Source organism: Corvus hawaiiensis, chromosome 1, assembly GCF_020740725.1.
Source record: "Corvus hawaiiensis isolate bCorHaw1 chromosome 1, bCorHaw1.pri.cur, whole genome shotgun sequence".
In the NCBI taxonomy this organism is placed as follows: domain Eukaryota; kingdom Metazoa; phylum Chordata; class Aves; order Passeriformes; family Corvidae; genus Corvus; species Corvus hawaiiensis.
The window spans coordinates 44,405,968-44,430,353 of NC_063213.1; the positions used below are offsets into that span (position 1 = coordinate 44,405,968).

Sequence of the window (24,386 nt, forward strand, 5' to 3'; positions counted from 1 at the left end):
AGAGCTGCTTTCCAGTAAGTTGGCTCCCAGCCCGTGTTTCTGCGTGGGGTTATTCCTCCCCAGGTGCAGGAACCTGCATTTGCCACTGTTGAATTTGAAATGGTTCTTCTCTGCCCAATTCCCCAACCTATCGAGGTCCCTCTGAAAGGCCGTACAAGGCTCCGAGGTATCGGCCACTCCTCCCGGTTTTGTATCATCAGCGATGATGGGGGGGAGTACAGGGGAGCTGGGCCGGGGCCGGGGCTGAGGTGGGCAGTGCGTGGGGGACTTCCCGCCCTGGCCGGCGGGCGGAGCAATCCGCCTTTGGGCTGTGCTGCTGGAGCGAGCGGGAAGCGCGGCTGCCCCATCCCTGCGCGGCTCGGGCTGAGCGCGGGGCTCTCGCCGCCGCTCGGAGGAAGAGGAAGTGGCCGCGGCCCCCGGCCGGGCTGAGCGGGAGCGGAGCCGCCGCCCCGGGCTGCGCCGAGCAAACTTTGTGCCGGGCGGCGGGGCCGTGTGGCAGCGCGGCGCTGCCCCGGCACGTCCCTGTCGCGGAGCCGAGGGGGGAGCGGCCCCGGAGCGCGGCGGGCGGGCGCGGGCGACAGCCGGAGTAGGAGGAGGAAACGCTGTCAGCGGGGCCGGCCGTCTCCGCCCGCCGGGCATCCTTCAGCACCGCTGGGCTGCGCTTCGCCCGCCGCTTGCCCCAGGTACCGCCGCGCACCCCTCCGGCTCGGCGGGCAAACTTGGCCAGGGGGCGGGAGGGGGTTGCTGCCGGGCAGGGTTGGTGCGCCGGAGCGGGGAAAGCCGCTCCGGGGCTCCGACTCGTCGTGGTCCTCTGGATCCCGAAGTTCGGAGCAGGGCGCGGGCTGGCCGGCGTGCCCGGGTTTGGAGGAGCTCCTGGAGCCCGGCGCGGGGGGGCACTGCCTCCTGCCCGCTCCCCGGGCAGGTTTCGGGCTGTGCAGTTGCTCCGGAAGGTCCGCCCGCTGCGGTCTTGCCGAGGGGCCGGAGCGGAGCCCGTCCGGGAGGGCGGCGGGGCCGGCGGGCGGTGCTGTCCTGTCAGCCCATGGGTGCGGAGACCGCCGGGCTGCCCGCGGCCGGGGCGGACCGAGGAGGCATCGCTGGCAGTCGCTTCCAGCCAGTGATGGTTATCCGTGTCCAGCCCCCGCCGCGGTGAGGCATAGCCGGGAGAAGAGAGAGCTCTGAGGGGAGCCGGGTGGGCGCCCGCCTGCCCGCCCAGCCCGGCGCCGCTCCTCACATGCCGGGCACCTGGAGGCGGCGGTGCCGTGCCATCGTGTGGCTGGCTGGGGTCTGGGATATTACAGTCACTGTTTTCCAATTTTATTGCCTTTTTGAGTTCTCGATATTGTTTCAGCACGGTTTTCTTACAATATAAAGAGGCAGGGTGACCACGGTTCAGCATTTGTACGTCAGAGTATGAAATACATCTCTCTTGCCTCTGGTTTGTCTGAGTTCTTGTCACAACAGCCTCTTCTTACTGCCTGTGTATCTCTGGAAAAGGAGAATTTAGTTGGATGGACTTTACATTTCTTCTTTGATACTTTCGGCTTAGTCAAATAATTAATGGGAGACATTTATTCTCCATTACGCCTGAGCGTGCTTCCCTCCAGAGCGCTTCTAGCTCGGACCAGGGAACGAGCTGAACCAGAGGCTGCTGTGTGGCAGGACGGGGAGCGGTGCTGGAGTCTTAGTCGGGGTGGCTGTTGTGCTAAAGCGAATGCTGGATTTAAAATAATGAAAGTATAATTATACCTGTTATGCAGAATGTTCTTTAATATTTCCAGCCAAAGTTTGGAAGCTGTGGTCTAATTGTATGCTGCTTCAATTTTTATTCCCTTTAAAAAAAAAATTTATTTATTTATTTATTTTGTAGGAGAATAACCTTATCAATATGTATTTGGCCTCTAGCTCACACGGGGAGATCTTTTTATACATCTATTTTTATATTTTATTTTTAAAGAATACAATCCATTTCAGGTCCTGGTATTGAATAACAAGTTATCAATTACCCTTTTTCACAATGCTAGTGGTCACATTTGTGTATTTAATTTCTGGTTTTTTTAGGGAAAAATGAAAGTCTCAGAATGAAGGGTTGTTTTAGGAATCTAGCTTAACCTCAAGTAGGTTAAATTAGACAAGGGGCTTTCCACGTCTTGAATGCTGGCATTCCCGGGTCTGAGAATGAGAATGTAGCATGAAATGAGTATATACAGCTGTGATTAAATATGAGGGGAGTTCTGAGCTGTGGTACTGGGAAACACAAATACCATATTGGGTGTAATGAACTGGTCTTAGACTCTGTAGTGGAAAAGCTGGGGTCACAGACTTGTGAAAAATAAAAATTAAAGTTGATGATATCTCTATTTGAAATAAGTAAAAGGTATTCACATAACTATTATTCCATCCCTGACTTGATGTGAGATCTCAAAACTCCATGCCTGGCACTAGTGGTCCACTTTACCTTTTGCCTTCATCAGTTGACTGGGGTTTTACTCTGTGGCAAACTAGAAGAAGGCAGTAAACATAGGACTGTTAAGTCTGTAGTTTTGTGTTTTTTCATGGTTTTACTCACTGTCATTAAGCAGCTGTGCATACATTGCAATATGCATCGGTTTCTCATGCCTGTTTTCTGTGGGTTCAAGAAAGCTGGATTAATATCTAACATTCCTATTCATGCTTTTGTCAGGTTCATTCAGTCTTTATTTTCTAAGCTGCTGTGATTTCTCTTCGTGTTCTTGAGAGTAGTTCTCTAGTCTTTATTAGCATCCTGGTAGTCTCCTGTTGTCATATGGACACAACTTTCTTGAACATTTGCACATGGTATTTTGGCATAAATTTCATCTGTGCATTGTTCAGTGACATTAACACTTTGTTATCTTGACCAAAACCACACCGCCTAAAAGTACTTTGTAGAAAGATGTGGTATTATCTGAATCTTTTGCTGTACTGAAAGACAGCAGAGTGGTATCATCAAGTATTAAATATTTTGAATGAGTGTTACAGGGTGATGTGGGTGGTGTGGAAAGCAAGGGTCTCCCACCAGCCTGCTGTTCCTCACATTGCTCCCCACCGCTAGCACAACACTTGCCTTGCTCCTCCACCAGTTCTCTCTGATCCTGTTTGCTCCTCTACCTCCCACCCTGCTGCTCATGTGCACACACACACCCCCCCACACAAACCAGCTCTGTTTCCCTAGAGAGGGGCTGGTGGCAGGGAGCCCACAGAGGTGGCCTGGTGACTTGCAGACCCAGAGACAGCACAGAGCAAAGTGTGTTATGCAGGGCAGCAGAGTCGAGCCCAAGTCAGTGATGTGAATACTGCATTAAGAACAATAGCACCTAATAAGAGTTTGTTGAAATCGTGTTATCGTGCTGGCGTGTTATTTGACATGCTGCATGCTAGTGCTCTGCTTTCTTTGTGACTTGTGTATACAAGACCTGTCAGGGTAGTCTGTTCTAACTTTACTGAATCTTTATTGTATTTATCCATGTTTTTCTTTGCTTTCTTCCTTAAGCTTAGAAACTCTGGAAGCTAGACTAGCAATTGTCTTAATTGGCCAAATTATGTTTTTCTCTGGGTTTTTTTGTGTAGTCAGTACATTTTCTTGTCTCCCTGGGAGACAGTACCAAACCCGATGCAGTAGTTTGGTTTTTAATTCTAGCAATTGGGGCTGCAGTTCATCATGCCAGGTCTTCCAGACTTCTTGGTATGAATCCAGATTAGTCCTGATTTGTGTTCTGCTTCTGTTGAGTTGTGGTATCTTTGGCCTCTCCTACTTGCCTTGGCTTCTGGCACATTTCATTTTATGCTTGTGTTTCTTGATCCGGGACTGTAGTTTCCTCTGCTGAACTTTGTTCCTGTCCCTTAAGCTCTCTGCTTATTCTACCTTTCTTTATTTATTAGGTAATTCATCTCACTGTGTCTGGAAACCTTCTTATGAATTCTCTTGTCACTTTCTTGGGTTCCAAGTTCTGCAGATACTCATATTGTAGTTCAAACATGTTCCAGACCTCCCCTGTACTCACATCCTCTGATTGCTCATTCCTGTTCATCTCACTAATGAATTCCTTAGTTTTTGAGATTTGCTTTTTGAAATAGAAGATCTTAATTGCAGATTTACTTGGGTTGCTCTGCAGTTTAATTTAAATCAAATCAATCATAAAGGATAAATCTGGGATTATTCTTTCACCAACCTTCCTGTAAGCTGAGATTTAGTTATCAGCCTCAAGTCTAAAATCCTATCAGCTACTGGTCAAATTTATAAGTATATGGTGAAAAAGAATTGGTCAGCTGTAACATCTGACAAGAGATGGGACTGATTTATGGTAATTGTTCCTTGTGTCTATAAGTATTTCAGAATGTTTCAAATTGTTTGGTAAACATTAGTTACTTAAGTACAGATCCCTCCCCACAAATGAAAATTATTGCAGTATTTGTTGAATATATGCTTACATATCTTCCTGGATGGTAATACTGTTGGGAAAAAAAAAGACCAAGTGGGTATCTCTTGGTAAGGAATTTCCCTCTTAAGTGGCATAATCTGACAAAAAAACCTGTGCAGTGGTAAGCCAGGGTGGGAGAAAATGAGGAGAAGTCAGGAACATGGCACTTTCCTGGCAACTAACAAAGCATCATCCTGCATGCTATTCTGCTTTCTTTGTTTACCTGTACACCCAGTTTGTCTGGTCTGGTGTTTTTAATTCTCTGCTTCAGTTATGCTGGTTTTTTTTTCCTTGTTATTCCTCCTCTGCTTCATTGCTTTAACTATGGTAGGAAAGAGACTTGACTATAATTTGCAAGCTCTCTCAGGATTTGTTGAGAGCCGAGTGGGGGACTAAACACTCTGGTCTTTTGTAGACTGGGAAGGATGCAAGAATTAAGTGACCACATGCCAGCAAGTGAACTAAGCATGAAGTGCTTATTATTTTGAAAATGGAAAGGTCAGGATTGCAGAAGTGAGGGTTTAAGAAAATAAGCATGTCTCATTACTGCACAACAAATGTGAAGTCCTGTAATTATTTGTAAATGCCTTCTAGCATCCCTGTGAGGTACCTAAGTATTACCCATGGAAGGAAGAATGAGGATGAAAGGCCTTAAACAAAATCAAGAGAGAAAACCTATTAATAGGTTGCAGTTATCTTGTTTTCCAGCTGCTGCATTCATCAGTAAGAATACTATATTCCATAATTTTGGGAAAAGAACATTAGCAGTAACTTAGGATATGTATTTTAAAAAATAAATTAATTCATGATAAAGCTTACAAAATACGTTCACTAGTCCTGGCCAATAAAAGCTTTAAATATGTTAATGCAAGCAAGCTTGTTCTTACTAATTTTGCTTAAAAACAAGCTGACAAGCATTAATTTTCCATACAGCACATTTTCCTTGGATGCCATTGTAAGCACTGAAATTACCTTGTTCCTATTTCAGATGGTAGTGTATTTCACTTACACACTTGCTAGAATATTCAGTTAGCAGTTGACTCTAAAACCATAAGTATTTAAAAGACTTGTTTTGGAATTATTTTCAAATCATCCCTCTAAGTAGTCATTGACATCATGCATTGATTAGTTGAAATAAACTATTTAGCCAATATGTACTTAGTTGATAAACATCCCTTAAATTACTTATTCTGGTAATCTATTCAAACTTCCATTAGCCATGTGGTTCTGCTACATTTCAGTGTAATTTTCATTATTATTCCATGGAGATAGATTGTTATGGAGTTTTGTGAAAGGATGGATCAATAAATCAGAAAATTAGCCTCATTTGTTCCCCAGTATACCTCCAAAGAAAACCAGATAGAAGGCAAGGGTTTTTTTTCCTTTTTTTTCTTTGTGCTCTTTTTCTGCTGAAAAGAAATCCTGGCGCCTGAATCACTGTTAACAAGAAAATAAGTTGTTAGCTACGTGGTATTATTTTATCCTTGTTCTTTGCTAATTCTGAACTTGTTGTATTTAATCTATTTTGAACATACACTAGCAATGTGAGAAAGCAAATCCAAGCTGCAAGAGGGTATTTTAGCAAAGCTTAAATTCAGATATCATCAGTTGAGCATTTGACGCATCTCTAAAAGAGCTGTAAAAATTCCTATGATATATTCAAGATACATTCATTTTCATGGATCACAGAGGAGATTAAAAGTGGAAATACTGTTGGCTTTTTTTTTTTCTTGATGACTACAATTTGTTGTAATTTTTTGGCTTTTTTTCGTGGCAAAGGATGGTACCAGTTTCAATAAAACTTGTGTTGAGAAGGAGCATTCAGGGGCAGGTCATTTGCCATGCTGGGATGAGTTTCTCTCCTGTACCTCCAGATGCTCCTTAGAGCTCCTCTGCTCCTAAAATACACATTGAAGGACAGTACCGGGGAGGAGGAAGAGGTGGTGGCAGCAAGAGGCTTGTTCTGTGACTTGTGAGTTGGGTGTTTGTTTGGGATGTACAAATCCTGGGTTAAATTTTTGAACTCAGTTTGCAGAAGCAAGCTGCTCCTTTCCTAAGCAGTGAAGGTCTTTGCTGTCCTTCACAAGAGAAACTTAAAAATTAATTGACTAGTCTTTGCTGCTGTTCTGCAGCTTGGCATGCCTTTTATTTTTGATGCTTTGTGGAATTAAAGTGAAGATACAGGCTAAAAAAACCCAATCTATTGTGTGATTTGGGTTTCAGTTCTAGTTTTATCATCACGTGGCTGAACATATGAACAGTTTGAGATCAACAAGATCATAGAGCACGTGTAAGATTAATTTGCAGTCTAAGTGAGTTTGTGGACAGAATTAGTTTTTCTGGCATGTGTAATTGTAAAAGCCTATAGCTAAATCTTAATTTTAGGGGTTAATGTTCTTCATTAAATGTTACTTTTTCAAGGTTTTTTTTCTAAGTATAGAACTACTGAGTTGATAATTAATTTCTGCATTAATGCAAAAGAAAACGTTTATCTTAGAACCTACTGCAGAGCAAGAAGATGTTGAAAATTTGGCAGTGTCTTTGAAGGATTGTTTTTCAATTTACTAAAAAGTGAATATTAGTGATAATATTTTGGTTTAATATGAATAAAAGAAAGTGGAATTCACATGCAGGTATAGAAAGTGAGGATAAATCTGTAGTATGGAAATCTTAAGCAGGTCTTACAGCAAAGTAATACACCTTCTGAAAACATGCACTGAAGTGGGTTTAGATTACTTTGAATGCATCAGTTACAAACATTTATTACAGCACTCTTTGATAACTGCAATGTAGAAAATTAAGAAGGTGAATAATGTCCTGTTGACAAGTAGATTTGTAACTGAAAAGCAAGGAGATATTTTTCAGATGATGGTGGGAAGACTCTGAACAGCACTAACTTTGCTGCCAAGGAAAGGAAAAGGGTAATAACTGATGTTAAAAGCCTTTGAAAGGTTATAAAGCAAGCTGTCCCAGAAGGATGTTTGTGGGATAACTTTGAGCAGAATTTGGTGATTGAATGATGACTTGTCCTACACACATCATCACTATATTTGAGAAAGCTTTTAAGTATTCCTATGTCTGTGGATTTATTTTCGTGTTTAGACTCCTGTGTTAAAGTAGAACCTTTATTAAGGTTTGTTTTCTACTGCTGTAGCACTTTTATTCTAATTACTGTGGAAAAGATTGTGATGTTGTGAAACTCAATTTTTTTCCCCCGATTCCTCATTTTTTTCAAGTGAAAGCATCTTTTTTCATCAACCTTTTCCATATGCGTGCTTTAAGTAACATAACTGCCTATACTTAACAGAATGTGAAAAAGCATTTATCCTCAAGGATACTGATTGAAGTTTTAGCTAAACAGCACAAAAAGGAAAATCAGTCTTCTAGTAAGCAGTCACTCAGGGAATTAATACCAAAAAAAAGCATGTTTTCAGTCCACCCCCAAGCGGGCAGGTAGCTCATGCTGAATGGCTTGAGGGTTGTCTCTGTTTGCTGAGGTCATTGCTCACATGGGCTGTGAGAGGAGAAGAGTTTTTCTCCAAAAGGCTGAGAAAATGTTTGCTGGAGATGCACGGGAGAGTGTCTGTGGCTGCTGTTGGAAGCACAGGCTTTTATTTTTTAGCACTTTCACCCCAGTTTGGGAAAGAATGCAAAACTCTCTGTGATGTGAAATGCAGAGTCCCCAAGGCCTCTTTCTGCAGCCATCACTGTCTAAGAGTCCTGTGGATTTCAGACTGTTTGTACAACTAAAGGTTGCAGGCACTGCAGCAGAATGACCTCTGAAATGGAATTTTTTATTATGAAATCCTGTGTACTTATGATGTGTAAGAGTTACTGAGCCATCGCTGAAACAAGAAATTTGGTACACTTGCTAACACTTTCTGCTATCTTAATTCTTCACTAGCACAAGCATACTGCTAGATGTGTTCCATTATAGTTAATGGAAAAATACCTGGTGTATTGTTAGGCTCATTAATATGCAACATATGTTTATATATTAAAATAACATTTTAGACTGAAGCAAATAATATTGCACAGGCAAAAGAAGAAACTACTGTATATATGAAAGAATAATCCTTTAATGGTAATAGTTACCATATTAAAAAAAAGGTGGAAAGTATCACTTTGAGAACGTAAAATGATCATGAGGATTTTTAACCTTAAATTCCAAATTAAAAAAAAAAAAAATTGAGTCTGCAAACCTTGATTTCATTGATAGAAATTGTTAAAGTAGTTTTTATCTTTCTTTCAAAATAATCAGGGAATGTTGTTTTCCGCTGGATACATCCACCAAATATTGAAACATCAGGAATACAAATGGCACATCATCCTTTTTTCTCAATGCTAGTGGTCTTTATAGCAAATGTTTTTTCTTCTTCCGGGTTCTGTATGATCAAGTATTTACTATGTTACTTTTTTTCAAGTTCAATGTGTCGTTCAGTCCTATTTTGATCTATTTATTAGGGCCTTTTTAGGAGGATGTAGGTGTGCATTTATGGACTTCGCACATGATAAGAAGGTGAGTGGTATTGTTGAGCCCAGAAAGACTTCCAGCTCCTTCTTCCAAGGGTGTTGGAGAATGGGGTAAGACTATTACTGAGCAGTAGAAGTGCAAAGAAATAGAGCCAAGTTATGAGGGATGAGTTGGAAACTTCTCAGTCGTGTTGGATAAAAATGAGGAGAAACAGGTTCTTTGTCTGCTAGGAAGCTGACAGTAAACTGTGAAGGTGATGATTCAGCTGTGAATGATGATTTTAGGTGCAGTAGGTGTATTATTTGCAGTAGAGGCAGGGAAGTGTGAATGTTATTTTCATAAGCTTTGTTAAGATCTCATTTTGAGCATATGGCCACCTGTGTTCATGTAGAGAAATGAGAACAGTGATGCAAATGAGAGTGAGTGGGGTGATGAAGGAAGCAGAGATCCTGTCTAGGAAATGGCAGAATAGGACTTGAGTGCATTTATCATAGCAAAATACAGCAAGGGATTTGGGAACTATTAATAAGAATGATTTCACAAGGAAGTATGAGGGAGGGACAAAATTTATACAAGTTAAAGCATAGTATAAATAAAAATGTAGATAATTTTCTGCAAGTAGTTTCCAAATACGTTGGGGCTGTACATTTGACTAACTTTCTAAGCTTTTGGGGTATGGAGCTGTGGCATAAGCTTACAAACAGCTCTTTGGAGAAGATGAACCTGAACAAGGTTTTCATTCTCTGCTTTAGGTTTATTAGCTGTCAAGGTAATCACCCTAATCTGTGACTGAACTTTCTCAGGTGCTCACTGCTGTCTGTCAGAGGTTGCAGGGCAGCTGTGACACTGACCTTCCTAATGCTTTATGCAGTGTGTTTACACTGAATGGATCCCATGCCTTGAAGTATCTGGAGTGGCCTGTGGGAGCCACTCCTTGTTACTGAGCGTTTGTTCTGCATTTCCCGCCCTGTCCCCAGAGCATGAAGTTCTCCATGTAGGCGGAGGCATGGTGTTGGGTGGGTTGTAATGAAAAACCTCAGGTGCCTACCTGGTGTCTTCATACTTGTATTTTTCATACTTGCTGCTGGTTGAAATAATTTGCCTGAAGCCCTGCCAGTGTTGTTGAGAGGAATTAGAGGGTTTGGATCATCTGGATATTTTCACCAAGTAATTATTCCATTCTTTCCTACTCAGATGAGCTGTAATGTGCAGGATACTGAGAAACATTTAATGTGTAGCAGGCATGGTTGTCAGGAGTAATCCTTTAATATGTTGTGGGCTGGCAGCTTGTTAAAAGACAACTAGATTTATCTAGTGCAGTTCTGTGGCCAGGCGCCTCTTCTGTTTTGAAGACAGAGTCTGTAAAGTCCCATTAGTTCCTAAAAAAATGAGGTGGGAGGAAGTGAGGTTGTTTTGTAAATGCAGGTAGTTCTCTGCAGAGAGGACTTGCTTTTTCCGTTGAATTACAAGGCTAGATATTAATTTGAATGTTACAGAGATCTGTGTAAAAGTTAATACTAGGTGCTCTCTTAGTAACTGCATATATAGAAATTGTTATTAAGTTGACAACCTTAATATTAGCAAGTTATTTTGCATTTTCAGCTACTTTTTTTATAATGGAATATATGTCTTTCAGATGTACTGTTGAATGCATTTGAAAGATGCAAAGTACATAAATTAAACTGTCAATTTTCCAATAAAATAATAGTATGCCTGGGGGTAGATCTGAGTAGTATATACTTCAGTTACTATCTGAGCGTTTATTTGATTATACAATTTTATGTAGTTTGTAGGTAGCTTGTATTTAAAAATTAAAAATCACCATAATGTACTAGTGTGGGGCATGAAACCAGAAAAAAAACCCTCAAAATTAATCATTTTATGCATTTTCCCTTTTCCCTACCTCTTTGTATCAGGAACTGCTGAAATGGGTTGTGGATTGAACAAACTAGAGAAGCATGATGAAAAACGACCTGGTAATATCTATTCAACTTTGAAGAGGCCCCAGGTAGAAACCAAGATAGATGTTTGCTACGAATATCGATTCTTGGACTTCACAACACTAAATGATAGTAAGTACACAGTATTTTTCTTTAGATTTTTTTTTCTATTAAAATATATGTGTTAATTGCTTCATGATATTTTTTGAATAGTAGTTAAGTTCTTAAAATGTCTTAAATTTCTCTAAGTAAATGCCTCCTCTTCAGTCACAATGCTTCCATGCAGAGATCTTAGGGAGAATTTTGTGTTAATTTTTAGCCTTACAGGTAGTTACAGGTTATCAGATTTTATGTTCTTTTACCCTCCCCCTTTCTGTTTTGTTTTCTTGAGTTTTTTTGTTTTGTTTTTTTACTCTGATGTGGATGTTTGTTTCCCTAATTTACATTTTATCCAACTTTGATATGATAAAGCAATTCAGGTCTGCAAGGTTGTATACTTTACTTTTTTCTTCTTTCCCTTGTGCTCTCTGGGCTCTGTCAGAGGTATTTTGGGAGGCTGAAGTTAGTGTTTTCAGTTTTAGTAGCTTGCCATAAATAACTCTTAGGTGCTTACAGATACTTACAGATGCACCCATGTAGGTGGAAACAGGATAGTGGGAGACACTAAAGACCTAAAACATCAAAGGGGTGAAGTTCAGTCTCATGCAACTTTTACCTTGTTTTTTCTCTTCTGTCTGAAATAGTCTTGTTTTAATTCTCGTGACAATCCACAGATACTCCATTTTTTGCCTTCGTGATTGACATCAGGCTTCTTTGCTAGTATTGCTCACACCATTGCCTGTGTCCTCTTTCACTTCAGAATTAGCCTGTTCTACAAGCAATTACTCCTCACACCATTTGGGAATTGGAAGCTTGAGCAGAAGGCTGGGACCTGCTTCCTGCTATATAGAAAACAACACAGTACCAAAATCTGCTAGAGCTGGCTGGCAGGATGCCAGGTAGAGCCTCTGTGCTCTTGCCCTGCAGTGTGCTGTGACTTCTCTTGTTTTGCAAGTCAGGTCAAAGGAAAAGCCAGAGCGTGCGTCTCTCACAGTGCGAGACAAAGAGCTGTTGGTGTGTCGCTTGGTGAGGCACCTTGTGCAGCTCAGTGTGTCAGCCCAGAGTAGTGGGAATTTGTTGGGTCTTAAAACCTGCTGCAAGTAAACTTGAGTTTGAAATGGTGGAGGTTTGGAATAGGTGGTTTGACAGGATTGTGTTCTTGTAGGCAGTGTGAGAGTTGAGAAATTTTGTCTTTGCAGACTTAGAGTGCCTGTCTTCTGTGTTTGTGTTCCCTTATGTTTTTTGATACGCTAATTGGGATGCACTGCTGTTATTGAGAGCACCAAGCAAGTGGTAGAGGAATTTTTTTCCTGTTTATGTATTGCAGTTGTTTCGACATTTATGTGTTTTTATTTCAAAGTGAGCTGTTTGTGTCCTCTGATAGTTTGACAGCTTTTACTGAGATGTATTGCAAGTTGTGTCATTAGCGAAAATGAATTAATATTGAGGACACACTTCCGTGGGCTTTTCTGGAATATTCATCATTCTGTCTGTCTCTCAAATTTTAGCATGTGCATTCCCCTGTTGTCTCATGAAGTCTCATCTTTGGCACTCTATGGAGAAAGAATCAGTACTTGTGGTAGCAATGTGACTTGCCGCAGGCACAGAGGATGTCTGGTAAAGAGCAAAAAATTAAACCCAGGCTTTCCAAGTCTGATTAAATGCATAGGTTTGTTGTAAAGTATACTTGTGTACATTCTTCTTACTCATCATAGATTGTTATATTACGATTTTAGGAGGTGTGGCTTCAAAAAGACTGTTAGCAGAAGTACTTCTATCAGGTTCTTCAGTTTGCCAAATAGCATAAACTCTCCAGCTCCATTGAGTTCTGCTTTGGCATGTTGTCTCCCCATCACTCCAATCTCTGAACATGTCAGCAGATAGGTAGATGTGGAGGGGATGGAGCTGTTGTTCCTGCTCTTTTTCCATAGTACCACCTATGACTGTGTGCTCTCAGGATTGGCAGCTCCCTCCCTGTTGTAGTCACTGGCTGTGTGAAGGCCTATGTTGCACTATGTAGTGTTGTGGCATTCCAGGTTTTTCTCATCATCACTGGTTCGTTTATGTTTTTGCTGAGAAATAATCTCTGCAGATAACCAGCATTAATAATAAGTGTTTCACCTAAATCTGTGTGGATTCAGAGGCTTCTATGAGTGAAATGCTCCTAGCTGTGTAAAAAGAACATTTAGATTGTGAAGCCTGTCTTCTGTGAAGCTACTTTAGCTGTTCCAGCATGTGTGTGTCTCATTTTTTCCACAGGTTTTCTCCTTCACTGGATTTTAAGAATAAGCCATGTTAAATTATGAATGTCGACAGAGTATTTTATTGTATTCTTATGCTAGGCCTTATTTACAAGACTAGTGAGCCTGGCAGTGCAGACAGGTACTCATATTTCTCTGTAGCTTTTCTATAGTGTTGATTGCTCTGATAACTGTATCTCTCACAAGTGTTTAATCTTAATGGTAAGAAGGATGTGAATATCTCCATGTTGCAAGTGGGAGCTAATTTACAGGTTACTGCCAGAAGTTTCCCAAGTTCTTAGCATGTCCTCGTGTGTTCCAAAAGCAATTCTTGTTGACTTCAGACATAAAGGTGGATGCTGGTCATATTTGCAGTTTAGAACTGCATCTATTTCCAAATCTGATACCCAGATAATCAGAGATCAGTTCCAGAATGTGGCTCATGCTTAAAGTGCACTTTGTCTGGCAGCTAGGCGGATGTAAGATTTTGCAGCTGTATGTGGGGAAATACTGCTCCCCTCTCTTGTCTCTTATCAGTTCTATGAGCTGATTTAACTCATGTATCTGGCAGGTTATATGGTGTTTTTGTTTGGTTATCCTTGGCTGTATCTGTGTCTTCTGGAAGGGTCTGAAGAATTCTGGAGTTGGTAGAAGTGGAGGCAGTATGTTGTCAGGAAGAGAAATAGGACCTTCTTGAAATCAGCTCACACTATTGTGAACTCACAGAATCACAGAGTGAGTGAGGTTGGAAGGGACCACAACGGGTCATCTGGTCCAACCTCCCTGCTCAAGCAGGGCCATCTGAGAGCACATTGCACAGGATTGCGTCCAGGCAGTTCTTGAATTTCATCTCCAGTGAGGGAGACTCCACAAGCTCTCTGAGCAATCTCTTCCAGTGCTCCGACATGCACAGTACAGAAGTTCTGTCTCGTATTTAGATGGAACCTCCTGTGCATCAGTTTCTGCCCATTGCCTCTTGTCCTACTGGTTGGCACCATGAAGAAGAGCCTGGCTCCATCATCTTCACACCCACCCTTTAGATATTTTATGCACGTTAATGAGCTCCCCTCTTGGTTGCCTCTTCTTGAGGCTGAACAGGCCCAGCTCCCTCAGCCTTTCATTGTAAGAAAGATTCCCCAGACCCTTGACCAACTTAGTAGCTGTCTGCTGGACCTGCTCCAGGAGCTCCATGTCTCTCTTATACTGAGGAGGCCAGAACTGGACACAGCACTCCAAATGTGGCCTCACCAGGGCTGAGCAGAGCGGGAGCATCACCTCCCTCGACCTTCTGGCAATGCTCATTCCCTTAGCATCACTCTGTTGAAAACAGGGATAAAATAATGTCCTGATGATAATTTTTCTGGAATGTTAGCTAGAAACCTCACTTGCTTGCTGTCTTTGGTTACTGTTTACCTTCTGACATACACAGCTAAAAGAATGTAAGGAAATATGCTCCTTTATTACATTTTTTTATTATTTTCTAAACTTTTGCCTTGCTTTGCACTGATGCAGATGTCCAGTGGAAAATAGTGTTTGATCACTTACTTGAGTACTCTGTAAATAGTGCATAGATGCAAAAGACAGAACTAAGGTTGCAAGTGTAAGCTTCATTTTTATGTTTCCCAGTGTTGCAAATTCATTTACTTGAAAGTGAAGTGTCTAGGGAAATATTTACCAAGCTTTCAAGGAAAACAGGCTATGAAGAACCCATCGGTTTCCATTGTGTGCCATAACACTAATAATCCACATGGTTCTCCGGAATCAAAGTGGTTAGATTTGCCACTGTCCTTTACTTTTTTAAAAAGTGGGGAAAATTGCTATCAGCAAAGGGCTATCTAGTGTAGATTGGCATTTGAGGAGTAAGGGGCACTTTCCTAAGACATTTTAGAGTTGAGGTAGGCATACTTGTTTTGAGCTGTTGGCTTTATAAATCTGCTTATGAGCCTGATCTTTCTTGTTTCTGCTAAGGTGGCCTCTTCCAAGAAATCCTGGTCTGTCTTCCATGTTGTCCCTTGACAGTGTCGTCCTGTGTTCTATTCTTTAGTCATCTGTACTGTCCAAAGCTTATGGGCTGCTCTTCTCCCTCACCACACCAGTTTTCACCCACAGTAAATCAATAAAATCATCACACATTTTTACTTGTGAAGAAGACATTACTATATTTGTGAATTGGGTGGCTTGTTGCTGGTTCAGCAAAATGTCAGAAGAAATGTCTTCTCACTGCCTTAGAGACAATACTAATGTTAAGTAGAAATGATTGAATTTTATAACAATAAAAAAATCAAGGAAAATAAAAGACAGTTGCAGCAAACCTTTTGCTACAAAGCTGGAAGAGATGAATTAGGGTCTACTCTATATACTTCAGGCCTTTACTGAAAAAAACCCCAGACAACAAAAGATTGTATCACCTGCCCAAAAGTAAAAAATTGTTTCTATTTTGCATCCCTCTCCTTTTAAATAAAAGGAGATGAATAAGATCATCTTGTACCTCTGCTATCTCCAAGTTTTATTGGAAATAAGAGGCAAATGGTGAGCAAATCTCGGGAGGCTATGTGCTGGCAAATGGAATAGTCTTAATTTAAAGCAACCATGCTTTCAACAGTGACTCCATGGGGTAATCTGGTTGTTACGTTTTGTTATTTTGTTGGAAAGAGAAGTATTCCACTAATCTGCATTCCTTTCTTGCTCTTTTTTGATCTACTTATTTTGGAAAACTGTACTTGCAATGACAGATGATACAGAAACTAAGCTAACTTATTCACCCTCTATTTCTTTTCTTTCACCTCCTGGGTTATGATGACCTTCTGAGAAAAAACAGGAATCTGATAGTAATTTATCTCTTCACTTCTCGGAATAGGGTGGAATTTTTTGGTATTTAGGGGAATTTTTTTGACCAACTTGATTGGATCTTTATTTTTTTTTTCTGCTTTGCTTTACATTCCTGTACTAATTCATTGGCCTGATGAGTTACGATAGGTTTTGGTCTTGAATAAAGTTGGCATGAAACATATGGTAGCCATGTGATGAGAATGGAATGGGGTATAAATTTTTTTAAATGGGGAAAGGCTATACTCTGAACAAGCCATTTGTGCTGTAAAACCACTAAAATCCAGATGTTTTGATGGAATGAAAAATAGCAATACTTCACATGTCCCAAAGAAGTTTTTAAGTTATAATGTGAATATATGAGCATATGGTTTTTATCCTGATTGTCAAGAATTTGTATTTTTAGTTAAAAAAAAATCAAAATGAAGAAAATGATTTAAAAATAAGGTTATTAATTGCATTCTAACATTCCCACCATATTTTTGCTTGAATGTTGTAAGTGTTTTAGTCTAAGGACATGTGTTTTACCAGGACAGTACTCCTAGTGTAACAAATTTACTACATACATAAAACCTTCTTATTTGAGGCATTTTGTGGGGGGCGTGTGTATATATATATACACACACACTCATGCCCATATATATATGTATGTATGTATATATATAAAATTTAAAAGTGTATTTATCTTTCAAGTTCTGTCAAGCATATGGATACTTCACCATCGTGTTTTGGAGCCAGTTATACTGCTCAAAAACCACTTACTACAGTGTTATGAAAACTGCTATGGCTGGGCTTTTGGTTTTTATTGTTTTTTTTTTTCCCTCATACAAGACACAAATAATGTGTTGGTGGACCTTTGTAGAGGGCATTATTGTAGTAGAATCAATAGTTAAAAAAATCTCCATACTCAAAGCTTCATTAATTTAAGATTAAATTTCAGTCGTGTGTAGGCTTAAATTATTAGAGACCCCCTGAGTTTTCCCCATGGAAAAGAAAAGAAGTCTGATTCAGATTTGGAAGTGTCATGCACTGGAAAGTGTGCAAGTAGAGGACAGAGAAGCTTTTCCTGTAAAATGTGTATGCATTTTTTGTCAGGAAATTCTTTTTTTTGTAGAACATAGTACTTGTTGTTGATTTCAATGCTTACCTTCTCTTCCTATTGGTAATTTTTATTTTATATTAAGCAGTTATTTGTGACTGGCTTCTGCTTTCTGTTTCACTTCACCATTCACTTGGGGAAAAAAAAACAAACACCAAACATAAAAAATAAACAACTCCAAGCAAGTGGCTGTGTGACTGAAAAAGGAACAAAACCTGCAACTCTGCATTTGCAGGTGTTACTAGATTTAAGACTAGTAAAAGCAAATATTTCCCCATTGGCGAAGTTATTTAATTTTGTTTTCATTTCTGTAAGCAGAAGAACATAAATTAAGTTAGCATTCAAGTTTTGTATTTCAAGTTGACCAGGCCTGTTACCACCATTTAGTCCTCAGGAGTGATGAAATAAAATTAGCATGGCAAAATATTGTTAGGTTATATATGAGATGTGATAACTTGAACCAGACTGTGTATAGATTATCTATAACTGACTAAAACAGTGCTTCAGAGCAGATAAATATGTAGCAGGTTCAGAGCAGAAAGATGATGAGCATGAGAGGCCAATGGATTACTTCTTTGTAGCCCAGATTCTGCTAATGTTTCCCCTTTGCTAAAGCTTTGTCCGTGCACATATCCCATTCAACTTAGTTTGATTACATGTATGTGATATAAAGAATCAGCATAAGGCTTTTGCTGGAACTGGGCTTCAGTCCTTTCTATTGATGCAAATATGAAGAAATGAAATTTTTTGGCTTGGTTTTCTGTTCCAAGTGAATTCCAGTCGGTAGCAATAGAGAATCACAGAATATTCTGGATTGGAGGGGATCCCCAAGGATCATCAAATCTACCTCTTAAGTGAATGGCCCATGCAGGGATCAAACCCTCAACATTGGTTTGCTCCAGTAACCCTTCAGGACTTGCCACTGTAAGTCACAGCAGAATGAAATGTTCCTGCTGTAGCAGTTTATAAAACTCATTGTGTGTCTTGGGAAACTTGCAATTTGACATAAAAGGAGCATTCCATATGTTAGCAGTTTAATAAATGCCATAAATTACATCATAAATGTAATTGCTGGAAAGAGTAATTAGATTTGAACTTTACTGTTTTTTAAATAAGGATGCATGACTGTGAGACATATTTTAGTTTCTAAATGGAAGCTCTACTTTCCATAATTATTGCATCTAGATCCTTGTTGTAATAGACTGCATGCACACGCTTTTTCTTCTAACGTATATATATTCTGTATCTGCACATCAGGGAGGTGTGCAGTACACAGACACAGGTATGTATTGTATTTTATACACATATGTCATTTGAGGGGGTAGTTCCTGGGGATATGACCTTTCAATCACTTAAATTTTGCTTTATGGCTACACTTAATTACACCACAATAGAAAGTGTGAAGAGCTTTATCTAAAGTCCTGTGATGACTGTGACAGAACTGGGAATAAGTCCTGGGCAGTCCATTGTGCTGGTGGCTAGATCATGGCCTTCAAAGCAAGAAGCTGGTCAATATTATGAATTAACTATCCTAGCCCATATCTTAACAGTTACATACCTGCAGAAAAGCTGTACCATTAACATAATTTCAAATGTAAAAAAGCTTAAAGTTTGCTGGCATTTCTTGTCCTCTCAAGATCCAGCTGTACTGTGACACTGCTATTTTGTGTTGGAATAATACATTATAGACTAGATGAAACCTTAGATAAAGTATGGTATGTATATTAGAACATCTTAAATATGTTAAAGAATATGAGTATGATGTATTTTGGAGCTGTATTTTCAACCTGTGATTGGAAACATAGTTTTCTTTTAGATGCTTTTATGGAATCCCAAGTACATCTAGCAATGTCTTAGCCACTCTTTCTGTGTGGATTCTGCTTGTGTATTAGGCAATGGGTGTGTGTGAAACAAAAATGGACTAGGGAGGAAAGGAACATCTGCAGGATTTTCTATTTTTACATGTTTCATGTTGTCAAAAAATGTGTGCCACAATAGTCTTGTGGGTGCTAACTTTCTAGTCTGCACTCGTTCTTAGAATGAAGATTGGGTTCCTATAATACTCCATTCTTACCATGCAGTCATTCATTTTACCTGCTGTGTTAGCTCAAGGTTCTTCTTAACATAGTTGCTGAGTTCTTCCAAGAGATGCATTCCATACATCACGTTTACACAAATGCTGTAATTCCCTAGCATCATGGAAAAGTACAGATACTGTCTAAAAAGAGCTCTCAACTTCCAATAAACCTTTTCATTCTATCAGCAACTCAGGAACTGCACATGATCTTTCTGAGTGGCTGTGTCTTTTCTTTGGCCTCTGGCTTTGCACATTTTTCCAATCTTCATGTGGTTTTCTTCCTCCTGATGCTGTTCAAGAGCCAAGGAGTCAGACTTGGCAGTCTGCAAGGCTGGCAGACAGGCATTTCTGATGGAATGGTGAAATTCTTCAAGCCACAGGGGCCCAATCCTGTTTTCTCAGAAGCAAAACTTCCCCTGTGTTTAACTGTAGCAGGAGACCAAGTAACTTCAAACTTGTTACTTCAAATAGTAAAAGCCTCATGGTTTTATTGTGGGAGAGAAGTGATTAGGAGTCATCACTGTAGTAATCTGCTGAGTCTTTTTAGGACTTGTTGCTACAAATTCCTTGAAACCATCCAGACAAAAGATAATGTACAAAACCTATGCATTATTGTTCTTAACATCTTTGCAAAATAAATTATTTTTTGTTTGGCTAAGATCTCATGCAAACAAAAGGTTTAGAATTGGTTCATCCTGAGTGGAGCATAGCCCCTTTGAGAGAAAAAAGGAACTACTGGTGTCGACTGCTCTTGACCTTAAGATACCAAAAGCACCGAACAGATGTACATTGGTTGTGCTGGATTTTTTTTATTGTTTGCATTTATATTCCTCATGTTGCAGTGTGAAGAATAAAGAGTCTCTATTGTGATGGAAATGGTGTCAACATTCAGCTGTTTTGTACAGCCTGTAACAGTGTCTTGGTGGGTCAGGTCCAAGGGTCTACACAGCAGAACAAAGTGTGGTATCAGTCTGTGCATTGTCTTAAGCCAGTAGTGTGGGGCAAGAGAAGCAGACAGCCAGGTTGGGGCAGTTGCTTCTGCAAAGTTTACACTCCCCATTAAATGCATTTGAGGGTTTTACTTTGGACAAAAGTTACATGTCCTCCTGTACACTGGACATGCCACTGCATGTGTTTCAGAGCAGCCTGCAGGAAAGGTATCTGAAAAATGCTCCTGTCTGGCTTGCGAGCCCTTCTGGGGGCCACTCCAGGACGTGCTATTTTGTCCCAGTGTCTGTCTCACTCTTATGACTGTACTTGTCATTGCTCTGCCCAAGTGACGTTTGTAGAGAGATTCCACATTCAGAAACATGTCTGATTTCTGTTCTACATCTGTTCTGGGTTTGTTTTCTGTTCCTGCATTTTCATACATGCTACCATTTCAGCTACTGCCTGATGACTTCTGAATTCTTTTTGCCTCTGGCAGCTGTGGCAGCTACTCTGTGAGTACACCCCAGATGAGCTGACTACCTCCTGCTTCCTCCCTAGCTTTATCTGAGGATGAAGACACGGACTGTGTATTGCCTTTATGAGTTTTCACTCTTCTGTGTGCTCTGCCCTACACCCACTGGGGAGGGTACCACAGGTGTGGGACACAAAGTTGGTGTGATAGGGCTAGTGCTTGCCTCTCTGCGCTGAGGATGGTGTGGTAGGTCAGAACTTGCTGTTGTAAAAGCTACTGCTGTGATGTTGCAATCATTGGATGAAATTTTGGGAGTCCAAACCTGCGTTCACAGGTGTGGCTGTTGTCCTGTGGAGTCCCATGATTGCAGTACCTGTTGGTCAGCGGCTAGGCAGTTTGGAGAGGGAGGGCAGGTTTGCAGTGGGCAAAGCCATGATCAAGGTCTGCAGTGTCGTCCTGCAAACATTGTTCCAAACACTGCTCCTGCAGAGAAGTTCAGCAGAGCTCAATGTCTAGAAGCGAGGAGATCCAGTCTTTTCTTGGTGGCATTTGGCTGTTTATCCCTTTTATATGGGCATATTTACTTTGTCTCTTGCCTGGCTTTCAATGCCTGTTTTGACTCTTTCTCCCTGTTGGCAGATGCCTTTGGCTGCTAGTTCAGTGGCCCTCAGGAATCATAACAGGCTTTGGACTGAGTGTTTTTGCTAAGGAAAAACATGGCTGAAAAGTAGCAGCAGCAGCACACCATGCGGGAAAAGGGAGGGGTGAGAGTCAAACTTGTGCCCTGCTCTTATGAGAAGTGATACAGGAGGGAGAACTGACAAAAGGAACGGTGATAAAGTCTGTCCTTCTGCTCCCCTGGCTTGGAGAGAAGGGACAAAGTAGAAGGAAGGGGAGTAGTACAGTCTGCTCAAGTCCTGCAGTATGGAGATCAGCTCCCCCCCTACTCTCAACAAGCAAACTTATTTCTCCCTGGGAAGCATCTGTTCCTTCCCTGCTTTTCTTTTAGCTTGCAGAGGAAATGGCCTGCCAGTCCTGTTCCTAGGCTTTTGGCTGAAGCATCTCGTTCAGAGGACCATGCCCTGTCAGCTGCTTGATAGGCTGTCAACACTCAGCTGACATGTCAGCTCATATGAAGCTCCAAAGGGTCTTCATAGCCAGAATCCTTCAATCCTAGAAACTGCCTCCACACTCTTTCCCGCAAAAAAAAAGCAGCAATCAAGATATCTGTCAGCCTTGTGATGAGCTGTAACATCCTTAGCCCAGGCTCTCTGCCATAGCTTTCCTGCTGCTGTGCCCCAGACAACACAGACACTTAAGGTTTCTCCACAGAAAAAGTGGAGTGGAAGGCACAGCTGCAGCTAAGCAGCAATGGGGCAGAAAAAGAGTTCAGGTAACATATTGGCTAACTTTATTGTCAGGCAAGACGAACATGGCCCGAAGTTACAAGGAAAGTGGTAAGGAAAACAAGAAAGGAAAGTGGAATCTGGAACTCCAGGAACAGGGACAAAGACAAGGAAAAAGGATGACGAGTTGCTGATACGGCCTACACCAGAAACCTTCCCCCAGGGGCCAGGATGACCAGAGAGTTAACTGAAGCAAAATTTAGCTGAGCTTTGGTGCCTGGCATTGCACTCCTGTCATGGGGAGAAGTGAGAGGTATGCACTGTGTCTGTGGGCTGCATGTTGAAATGGGGAATAAAAGCAAATCTTCCAACATCCTTCCATTGAATAGCACCTCCCATGGTACAAAATGAGGCCCCCATGCTGTGGGTGTTTCTGCAGTGGATCACACACAGAGCTAAGAAGAGCTCCAGGAGCAGGACCATGTTGGCGCTGCTGTTCCCCTAAGGGGGTATGGGGCCAGTTGGCTTTTCATGAGTACAGAAGGAAAGGGCGCTGCCACTTATGTCTTCAGAGAGGTAGAACCACCCTGGCCTGGACCAGTTGTAGGTCGTGGATATGTATTTAATGCTATGGCTGTGTTCCCCTGTGTTTGGAGAGGGAAGGGACTTCGCAGCAGCACCTCGCTGTGTCTGGAAGCCTAAGAGGGAAGTGTTAGCCTGACACTTACTGTGCCCTGCTCACTTGATGTGAGCACCCATCCATGCTGGAGAGAGGAGTAAAGATCTTCAGAAAGGAGTGGGCGTCAGTAGAAAATAGAGCGGATGAAATAGGGAAAAAATATCAAAGGACAGGAGTAGCTGAACACATAAATTAAAAGAATTTGAGGGTCATGAGTGACTGTAAAAATGGAGGGACAGATAGCATTTGACATGTTTAGCAGGAAGAGAAGACATGGCCTTGCATGAGTTCTCAGTGTTTTGGGAGCTTTCCAGTGCCAGAGGGATGCCTTTTTGTTGTGTTGTATCAATGAAGCCCAGCAGGGACTGCGGCTGTCATTCTGACAAGATTTGCTATCAAGTTCTGCCTAAATAAAACTCATGGACAGGCACATGGTCTTTTTCTGAAGAAGACAACTTACATTTCTGGATTCAGATCCCTTTTGGGTCTTTCATGACAACTACTTTTCTTTTTTTTTTTTTGAATCTGAGTGACATGAAAAACGTCCTCTGAGTGTGTTAGACTTATTTCATTATCAACAGGGGGAAGTTTACTTTAAACCTTAAAACTCTATCATTTCTAGAAAAGATGAACATTCATTTAAAATTTTGTTTCAAGAATAACCTGAGAACATTTAGGTAATTTGAATCTATCATGGAAACTGCACAATTTCTCCTTTCTTTGCCCTATTCTGTAAATATGTAGAATTGTTGCTTTAGCAACAAGCATAATTGTGACTGCAATTTAAATTAAGGTTGCAAATATTGTACTCAGCAAAATAATGTAGTTTGCAAACCTCAATGATTGTCTCAATGTTAACTGTTCTTCAGGTTAGTGTTCTTACAGCATTTGCAAGGGTTTTGTGTGTGAATGCCTGACCTGCATTTTCTTTACCTTGACTTGGTATATAGAGAGGCATTGATCCTATGTCCGTGAAGGTGCTTTATCTACCTGAAACCTTTGCTACTGTTTTGTTTTTCAGTGCCTGTGTGTATGTGCACAGGTGACAGGTAGCCTAGTAAGTCTGTAGAAGATGTAAATATACTGCCAGGCAAACATCTCACATTGGACCTGGTATAAGGAACCTTTTTGCCATAGGTCTCAGTTTAGTGCTGCATTCCAGGAGCTTGCTGGTTTGTGGCTAGTCTGCAGCAGTGTCAGGACTCTTCAGAGTAATCACTTGGTGAAATACCATTTGATCATTACTATCTTGCAGCCATAACATATTACAGAGCTGCTGAAGATTGATCCAGGCCTCCAGATTGTAGCCTTCTCTTTAAGTGATGAGGCAGCCTGGAAATATGTTCATGGCTTCTGTAGAGGACAAGAGCTTACTAGTATTTGCCAAACACTGTGCTAGTCTTGCTTCCAGTTCCCCAGCTAGCTCCTTTGGCACTTGTTCAGGTATCTTGGCAAAACCCTGACACATGTTGCATGTTGTCCTGTGTCTTAAACAGTCTCAGTGACTTGGTTTTACCTTATTGCAGTCGTACAAGTGTGTAATATCCCAGACTTAAGAGGAGTCCAAGTGACGCAATTAGTACCTTAAATTGCAGCCTGCCTTCTGTGATACAGCTTGCATACCCAGCAGACTCTTGGTTTGTGTGCAGTCATGTTTTTGCAAATGATTTGATACCTGTGACACACTGAGGTACTCTTAGGAAAAGCAGCAGTGGCATGGAGTTTCCAAGATTAGAGGTGGCACCTGAGAAGTTTTGGCTGAGTCCGA

At 41.2% G+C, this 24,386-nt stretch overlaps 1 protein-coding gene across 2 annotated transcripts in view; it reads left to right on the forward strand.

The window, feature by feature from the left end:
• The first annotated feature begins 403 nt into the window (after positions 1 to 403).
• RFTN1 (raftlin, lipid raft linker 1) overlaps positions 404 to 24,386 on the forward strand; it is a 96,951-nt gene continuing 72,968 nt past the window's right edge. The window contains exons 1-2 of one of the 2 annotated variants that reach the window (XM_048302409.1): positions 404 to 683; positions 10,827 to 10,982. In XM_048302409.1, the coding sequence (XP_048158366.1) occupies positions 10,838 to 10,982 (145 nt within the window). In that variant the 5' untranslated portion in view covers positions 404 to 683; positions 10,827 to 10,837. The remainder of the gene's footprint in view (positions 684 to 10,826; positions 10,983 to 24,386) is intronic. The other variant, XM_048302399.1, reaches the window with a different exon arrangement.